At 40.9% G+C, this 9,634-nt stretch overlaps 1 protein-coding gene across 1 annotated transcript in view; it reads left to right on the forward strand.

The window, feature by feature from the left end:
• Positions 1-696: 696 nt before the first annotated feature.
• LOC109394233 (zinc finger protein 709-like) overlaps positions 697-9,634 on the forward strand; it is a 10,294-nt gene continuing 1,356 nt past the window's right edge. The window contains 4 exon segments of the mRNA XM_019664120.1: positions 697-855; positions 8,366-8,492; positions 8,696-8,756; positions 9,131-9,634. The exon segment at positions 9,131-9,634 is cut by the window's right edge and continues 987 nt beyond it. Coding sequence (XP_019519665.1) covers positions 853-855; positions 8,366-8,492; positions 8,696-8,756; positions 9,131-9,634 — 695 coding nt within the window. The 5' untranslated portion in view covers positions 697-852.

A 9,634-nucleotide genomic window follows, 5' to 3' on the forward strand; every position in this document is an offset into this window, starting at 1 on the left:
CTACCGTGTGTGGCCAGCAGCCAGCGTGAGCGGCCAGCAGCCGCAGTGAGCGGCCGTCCAGAAGCCGGCGACTGATATGCCTCGCCAGAGAGGAGCGCGATGATGGTGCCAACTTGGGCCAGGGAGGCGGCGACCTCCGCAGCTGGATTGAAGAGCAGGACGACAGCAGCTTGTCTGTTCCCCTTTCCCCGATTCCCCAGCACTGTTCCCATCCCCCCAATTCCCCAATAAAAAAAAAATCTTTGGAAAAAAAAATAAATAAAAAATAAACAAGGTGTGTTTCCAAACAAGGGTTGAGTTCCATAAGTAGCCTCACAGCCTAAGCCAAGAACTTGATCCCTAGAGGACACAAGGCCCTTTCTTTTCATTGTGGCCTGTCCAGGACTGTCCCCATGCCTTGTACTTGCTCCACCTAGAAACTCAATCAGGAATTCCCAAAACCCCCCCCACCCCCACCTCCCCGCCAGTGCCCTCGCATTCACAAACAGCTCCGGTAAAACAATAGAGGCTGCCCCAGGACAGGAAAAAGTTCTGTTTAAATTCAAATGAAACAGGCGGGGTCAGGTTCCCGCTATCCAGTGGAGGCTGGTTTCGCTGAGCCAATTGTCCTCCGACGACAGTCACTCAGGCACGAGGAGGCGTGGCCTTGTGTACTGTCCAATGAGGGGTAGGTGGGTGGGGCGACGCAACGGGAAGTCAGGGACGTCCCAACTTGCTCCAGCGGCGCTGAGGGTCGGGTGTTTCTTGTCCTTCATGGTACTTGATGGGACTGCCGCACTGTCTGTCGCGCTGTGATCTGAGCTGGTCGTGAAAGTCGTAGGCTGGACTCTGGGAGACCCAGGAAACCTAGAAATGGTGAGTGTTCGGGGCCTGTGTGCGGAGAAGGGTTCGTGGGACTGGTTGGAACCGGTTGGAATCGGCCGTGGCCGGACCCGGCCTCCGCGCGGTCCCCTCTGGACTCTGCGGACCTCGGTCCACTGGGGGCTCCATTGGGACCTCTGTCTTCTCCGGCACGCAGCGTGGGGGCTGGGCCGGCAGCCGAGACCCCGGGCTTAATGTCTGGTCAGCGCGCGCGGTGACTTCGGCCTGGGAGCCTCTCTGAGCAGCTCTGCGCCGGCAGCCTTGCTCCCCAGATGATGCGGTGACCACCGGAAGAGTCATCAGGAGACAATCGTGACTTGGTCCCCGGGGTTCGTGCATGGGAGGAGCTGTGGTCTGTGTGATCCCCAGTCTCCTTTCTCCGCAGTGGGACCCGTTTTCTCCTGAGTTTTTCAAACGTTTGGGAAGCAAGGTCTCAGATCCACGGCCCTATGCCCCTAACCTGGCTCTTCTTGGGACTGGCAGGCAATAAGTCTCCGAATTTCTAGATCCTTCCTTGAATTCCCAAGCCAACTTCATTATCAACTATTTGTGCTCCGTGGTTTATTCCAAACAGACCCAATATGTTAATTGTTTATCCTTTTTTCATTGTTTATCCTTTTTCCAGAGTCATGGATGGCTCTTAACATTTTTTGTGGATATTTTACACTAGAGGAAAAGCAAGAATAACCACCCGGAACTCCATTGCTTGAAATCCCCGTTCCTCTCCCCCAGGACCTTCCTTGGGCACAGACATCCAATGGGGAGTCCTTTGGGTGGAGGCTCCCTTTGGAAACTTTCCTGGGTGATCTCCTGTGAGCGGGCCCCTCCCTGGGTTTGTCACCCTAAAAAGATTTATTGGCTTAATTGTCTGCTTTTCAATAGGGGTAAAATGTATTTAATTAGTAGAAAGGCTATAAAATATTTCCAAACAGGTGAATTTTAGAAAAACATGACATATTCCATGATTACATTTTATTTTCGGATAGAATTCTTTCACGCTTCCCGAACATGTGTAGTAAATTAGTGAGGGCCATTTTTTTTTTTTTAAGATTTCTTTATTTTTATTGGGAAATTGGGCGGATGGGAACAGAGCTGGGGAATTGGGGGAAGGGAAACAGGCAAGTTGCTGTCGTTTTGTTCTTCAGTCTAGTTGTGGAGGACGTTGCTTCACTGGCCCAAGTTGGCACCATCATTGCGCTCTTCCTGGGCGAGGCAGATCAGTTGCCGGCTTCTGGACGGCTGCTCACTGCGGCTGCTGGCCGCTCACGGTGGCTGCTGGCTACACACAGTAGCCATGGCAACCCACTGCCACAGGGGTTGCAGCCTACGCCATTGCCAGCAACTCATGGCAGCCCAGCTCCAGGTTGAGCTGTTGTTCAGCATCTTAGCTGTAGAGGGCAGTGTCACTGGCCCTCATATGTGGGATCCGAACCGGGGCCCTCTGGCATCCCAAGCCAGTTCTTAACCATCACGCCACTCGGCCGGCCCTAGTGAGGGCCATTTTTTAGTTTTGGGTGTTTTCAAATAGAATTGCAACATTTAGACTTGCAGAGCAGACATGTTCCAAGTATGATTATTTATCAACCAGTTTCTTTTTCTAGAATTATACTTAACTGACATCTTTTTCTGAAAAGAATAGATACGTATTTATGGTTTTCTACTTGAACTAGTAAAAGATCCTTAAATTTTCTTTCTTCCCCTATAAATGCTGGGTTTAAGTGATTTTGCCGGGTTGTTCAAACACTGGGTTTGTGATTTACAATATCAACCGTGTTCCATAGCACCTCCAGTGGGGAGAGAGGCCTGTGGTCAGTGACCCAAGCTAAGGCCCCCTTGACCTGCAAAGGGAAGTACTTGAAGGCCCAGTGGTTCTTCCTGGGGAGCCTCCTCACACCCACCATGGAGGGGCCTTTACTCTGAGAGAAGCTGCAGCCTGGAGAGCTGGGGGTGCAGGTGCATGTGTGTGAGGGGTGGTGACGCCCCTTCTGAGGTTGTGGTTGTGGTTTCTTAGGCCTCAACATTTCAGTAACCAGTATGCTGTGTGTGGCACAGAGGAGAGCTGGTTAATGTCCTTGAAAGAAGCTGTGGTGCTGGAGGAGGCCACCCCTCTGCCCAGACTCCTTGGTTCCCTGGGCTGTTCCCTGGGATTCACTGACTGCACAGCCCTGGGGAGTGCAGGCTTTCAGGAGGACAGTGCACATTTGTACATGATGGAGCTCCATGGAGAGTTGCTGCTCTTCGTCCCTTAATTGGGATGTTTGTGATGAAGGACCAAGCCCAAGGGCCACACGACTCACCCAACATCAGGCAGTCATCTTGCTTCTGGCCCACAGTTGTCCTCACCTGCATATGTTCACAGGCTCCTGGACTGTTGTCTAAGATTTACTGCTTTGTAGTAAAAGAACTTGGGGAATCTCTTGACTCAGATCCTCAGAATATAAATTAGATAACACTTGTCTGTCCGTTACTAAGTCTATACACCAGGATTCACCAGGACACTCCTCATCCACGTTGGAGTTCCAGACACTGATAGTGACCATGGCATTTCTTAGAATATAGAATGCCACGCTCTCCAACAAGGCGTTCTATGGAAGTGTCACCTCCTTCCTGGTCTCAGGCTCCTCGAGCACCAGGCTGGCTTATTGAAGTGAGGTCAGAATGGGTGAATGACACAAGGCCTGGTTCACCCATCAGTCATCCCGGTGAATTGTAATGAGTCTGCCTTCATCTTTTTCATTGCTTTTCTTGTTTGGTTGGTTGGTTGTTTGGTTGGTTAGATTTCAGTTTTGTTAAACCCATTTCAGGTTTACAGAAAAATTGTTCAGAGAGTATAGAGTTCCCACATAACTCCTGTGCATCCACACAGTTTGCACTATTTTTTTTTTTTTTTTAGTTTGCACTATTTTTTACATCTTCTATGACTGGTACATTTGTTACAATTGCTGAGCAAATATTGATGCATTAAAGTGCACAGTTTACATTGCCATTGACTTTGTGTTATGAGACCTATGGGTTTGGGCAAATGTATAATAATATGTATCGTTTCTATATTACAAACTGTAGTATTACGTCCCTAAAAATCTTCTGTGTTCCACTTATTCGTTCATTCCTACCTCCAACCCATAAATCCTTCAAACCCAAAGATCTTTTTATTGGCTCATGGTTTTGTCTGTTCTAGGTCATCATTACTTGGAATCATACAGTATATATCTTTATCAGATTGGCTTCTTTCTCTTAGCAATGTACTTTAAGGTTCCTCCTGTATTTTCATGGCTTAATACCCCCATTTCTTTTTATCACTGAAAAATAGTTCATCGTTTCGATTTACTACTGATTGTTTGCCTCTCTAAGGACATCTTGCTTAACTCTGACTCCTGCCAATTGTGAATAAAGTGCCTACAAATATTCTACACAGGTTTTTGTGTGAACATAAGATTTCAGTTCATTTAGGCCTCTACCAAGGTTGCTGGATTGTACTACACATAGTAAGAGTACATTTAGTATGTAAACTTCCGGTCTCCAGTGTAGGCGTGCCCGATTCCATTCCCACCAGCAATGAATGAGGCTTACCTGCAGCTTCACATCTCCACCAGTATCTGCTGTTTTGAGTTTCAACCATTTAGTCAATGCTTAGTGATACCTCATTATTCTTTTATTTGCACCTGGAATTTCTCATACATTATCTTGGTAGGAGTTTATCACTTTTACATTTTACATTTATCTATGATGTCTTTGAGTTAATTTTTGTGAATGGTGTAAGATCTGTGTCCCCATTAGTTTTTGTGATCATACATTTGTTTGTGGATATTCACTATTTCCAGCAATATTTGTTTAAAATACTTTCTTTTTCCATTGAATTGTCTTTCCTCCTTTGTCAAAGATCAGTTGAGTATATTTGTGGGGGTCTGTGGGAAAGCAATTGACTTGTGTATCCTTAATCCTTTACTCTCTTTATCAATTCCAGGAGTTATCTCTGTTGTGAGTTCTTTCTGGTGTTTCACAGACACTCATGTCATGAGCAACAAATGTAATGAATTTAGCTACAGGTTTCATGAAGATGTTCTTTCTCAAAAAGTGGAGTTTCCCTTCCATTGCTGCTAGATTGTTATCATAAGCGGATGTTCAATTTTATTAAATACTATTGTATTTTCATTTCCCCCTCTACTTTCTAATATTAGTAATTTCTATCTTCCCTCTTTTCTTAGTTATCTTGTCTAGATATTTACCAGTTTTATTCATCTTGTCAAAGAAGCGCTTTTAAATTTTTTCCTCCATTGATTTTTCTACAATCATATTGATTTCTTTTCTAATTTTATTATTTCTTTGATTCTGCTTGCTTTGAGTTTAATTTGCTCTTTTTATTGTTTCATGAGGTAGATGCTTACATTATTAATTATAAATCTTTCTTTTTTCCAGTATATTTGTTCAATGCCTAAATTTCCCTGTAGGTACTGCTTTTTTTTTTTTTAGTTAAAAATAATTTTTCATTTCTCCTGAGATTTTTTTTCTTTGATCCTATGTGTTATTTAGAAGCATGTTGTTGAATCTCCATGTATTTGGGGGTTTTCCAACTACCTTCCTGTTACTTATTTCTAGATTAATGTCTGTGTGACCTAAGAGCATATTTTACATGATTTCTGTTGTTTCAAATTTTTATTGTGTGTTTTATATCCCAGAATATGTTCTGTCTTGGTGAACGTTCCATGTGAACTTGAGAAGAATATGAACTCTGTTGTTGCATGAAGTATTTCACAGATTACGATTAAGTCCAGTTGTTTCATAGCACTGCTCAGTTCCTCTGTCCTTCCTGATTTTCTGCTACAGGAATTTATAATTCATGATATGGGGTGCTGAACACTCCAGCCACAGCAGTGGATTCATCTGCTTCTCTTTGCATTCTATCAGCTCTTGCCTTATGTAGTTTGACCTGTGTTGTTATGCACATACACCTAAAGAATTGCTGTGTCTTCTTGGGGGTGGACCCCTTTGTCATCATATGATGTCTTTATCTCTGAGTCTTCCTCGGTTTGAAATCTTCGTTGTCTATAATTCATATACCTGTCCTTTGATTACTGTTACCATGGTGTACTTTCCTCATCCCTTTACCTTTCATCTATCTGTGTCTTCATATTTAAAGTGTGTTTTTGCTATATAACATAAAAGTGGTTTTTTAAAATCTGATATTTACTGTATGTCTCAATTGTATTGAAACTATTGATGGCTAAAGTGGTTATTGATGCAGTTGGAATAATATTTACTAAACCTTTTACTGTTTTCTATTTGCTGCCCTTGTTCTTTGTTTCTTTCTGTCTGCAGCATTTTTTCTGCCCTCTGACTTTAATTGCGGGTTTTATTTAATTGTTTTTTCTGCTCTCTGAGCATATCAGTCACATTTTTAAAAAGCTTGTTTAGTGGTTTCCCTTGATTTTTGAATATACCTTTACAACTAACCCACAACTATCCAGTCACACTGTAGCACTTCACTATTTCTTCATGTACCTCCTACCATACCATTTCCAATTCCCCGCTCATTGTCTCTTGTCACATTGCTGTTATTTATTTCCATTACCCGTAAGCATATAATTACCAAATACATTTATTGCTAATATTTTAAGAAATGCAAAAGATTTTTACCTTCATTTATTCCTTTTCTAACCCTGCACCTTTTATAATTTACATGTTTTATGATTAATTTTTTAATGTTTCATTTTACGTAGGTTTACTAGTGACAGATTCCCTCAATTTTTGTCTCAGAAAGTCCTTTTTCTTTATTTTTGATAGATTATTTTCTATACAAAATTATGCAGTGTTTTTTTTTAAATTTTAAAATTCCATATTTTACTCCACTCTGTTCTTGCTTGCATGGTTTCTGAAAAAAAGTTGAATTTCATTTAATTCTTTGTTTCTCTATACCTGAGGTCTGTTTTGCCCTCTGGCTTCTTTCATTATATTCCATTTGTCTTTGATTTTTGTCTAATTTCAATATGATGTACTTGGGTGTGCATTTTTGGTGTTTTTCATGTTTAGTGTTTTAGAGCTTTCTGGCTCTACAGTGTGTCATCTGTCATTAACTTTAGGAAAGTTCAGTGGTTATTACTTCACTTATCTCTTCTGTTTCTTTCTGTCTTTCTTTTTTCCAGGGATTCCCATTGTTTGTATTTGAATCCTCATATTAAAGAAGGTTGTCCTAGGCATCATGGATATTGTGCTCTGTCTTTTTTGTTCATCATCTTTGCATTTGACTCTGGTGAAATAGATATTTTTGAGAACAGGTCTTGTTAAGAACAGAATATGTGGGGCATATCTCAAAATACCATCTTTTCTCTTTCCTAATTTTGAAGATGCCATTTTCTCTGTGACGTTAAGGCTCTGATGGATCTAAGAAGAGTAGTTCAAGTTTTTTGTTTGTTTTTGTTTTTAATGAGACCGAGACTGACAGCTCCTAAGTTCCTTAAGTGCCAGACTTGAAGGTGGCAGAGCAGCATGTAGATTGACTTGTTAGGAAAATTTTCCTCCTAAAATTAGAAAATGCAAATTTTGTATTCTTTTGGAGGAAAACAGTGTTGAATCCTTTAAGTGTTCTATAATCGTGACCAAATTCACCATCAAACCATTTGGTCTTCAGTGAACTCCCTCACAATTTACAGCTCTTAAGGACAGCAAGTCTCAGGGTACACGCTGTTAGGGTTTAACCAGAAAGAGCTCTTCTGGCATATTCTCTCACTAGATGTTCTAAGGTCTGACTGGAAGCAGCCCTGGGGCACAAGAGTATAGAAATGGTCTGACATTTCATTTTTTTCTTCCTTGTGTCTGAGCTCCAAGTTCCCATAACTTTCTAACCCCATTAAATTGAACAGCAAGGAAAAGAAGGAATCAGTCTATGATCAATATTACACAAGTTACAAGCAGTGCTTCTCCACAAGCATGTTTACATTCAACCAACAGTATCTGATTACTGGTTAAAGGCCTGGAGGACTTTAGGATGACATGGTCAGCTGGCTTTGTTGAAAGTGATTTCCACAAGCCTCTTGAACTTTTATGTTTGGTGATGGGAATAGAAGGAAAAGCTTCCAGTTCTTCACTATGTTTTGTTTATTAAAACCTTATGTAGATTTAAGCCCCTGCCTCATGGATTACTGAAAATGATGGGTAATAATGAAGATGAAAGAAATTTTCTTACAAGGAATTGATGGTCTTAAAATGGTAATACTTGTTTTACTTGAGTAGCATTTCTGTTGTTTCCAAACATTCTCTGAACCCTGCCATTTGAAATACATAAATGTAATGTGATCATAGTAAGAATATGTAAATAATTTCCATGTGTTCACGTTGCTGTCAAATTTATGAGGAAGTAAGTATAGGCTGAGAGCTAGTTTCTGATGATCAAATCATAGAATAAATGTTTAGAGACAAGAGAATCATATGTAACCTCTTATAGAGAATCACTAGGTGTCCAGTGCTGTCAATCTCACACATCCTACTCTACATATATTGGATGTTACAGGACTCAGTGGCCTATGAGGATGTGGCTGTGACCTTCACCCTGGAGGAGTGGGCTTTACTGGATCCTTCACAGAAGAAACTCTACAGAGATGTGATGCGGGAAACCTTCAGGAACCTGGCTGCAGTAGGTAAGGATGATGACATTCCTTCATTCGTCAATTAGAGAACAAGTGTTTCTTGCTCATCAATATTTTTCCAAGATGTGGAATGTGGAAAGGGATGATGTTGATAAATAACCTGGGCATGGTCATAGCTCATCATTTATCTAGAAGCTAATAATTTTTCTATAATACGAATTCTTTGGAATCATTTTTCTGGGTCTGTATTTTAGGGAAAAGATGGGAAGAACATGACATTGAAGATCACTATAAAAACCAGGGGAGAAAACTAAGGTGAGTCACACAATAGAAAGTAGTTTTTCATGTGAGAATTCCAGTATGCCCTGAAATGTTGAAAAGAATGAAACAAAAGTAATAAACCCTGCTTCAAATGCCTTTCTTGGAAAATTTTTATCAAAATACTTTCTTAAATGTAGCATACACGTTTAGTGTTTGAAAAATAGTTCACTTGGAAATAGCAATAATAAACCCTATATATGAATATTGCAGTTTGATAATAGCAAGGGTAAAGTCTTCTTGGAGAACATTCAGTGTATTTATTTTCAGACAATTCAGACAAAACAGTATACCTGTACTTTTCCTAGAAATCATAATAAATATAATGAATATAAAATCATTAATACTGTGCTTTTTTTTTTTTTTAACAGAAGTCCAATCGTAGGGAGAGTCTGTGAAAGTAAAGAGAGTAGTCAGTGTGGAGAAAACTTCAGTCTTATTTCAAATCTCAGTCTGCAAATGAAAACTACTGGAGTGAAACCACGTGAATGCAGTGCACGTGGAAAAGTCTTCATGCATCTTTCATCCTTTAGTAGGCACATCAAATGTTACACTGTACACAAAGCATATGAATTTCGAAAATCTGGAGAGAAGCCATATAAATGTAAAGAGTGTGGTAAAGCCTTCAGTTATCTACAGTCGTTTGAAAAACATGAAAGAAATCTCAATGGGGAAAAAACCTACAAAAATAAGGAATGTGGGAAAGCCTTCAGTTCAAGTTCACGTCAATTACATGGAATAACTCACACTGGAGAGAAACTCTATGAATGTACACTATGTAGTAAGGCCTACAAAGATCACTGCTCCTTAAAAATACATGAAAGAACACACACTGGAGAGAAACCTTGTGAGTGTAAACAATGTGGTAAAGCCTA

This window comes from Hipposideros armiger, unplaced genomic scaffold, assembly GCF_001890085.2.
Source record: "Hipposideros armiger isolate ML-2016 unplaced genomic scaffold, ASM189008v1 scaffold_417, whole genome shotgun sequence".
NCBI classification, from domain to species: Eukaryota; Metazoa; Chordata; class Mammalia; order Chiroptera; family Hipposideridae; genus Hipposideros; species Hipposideros armiger.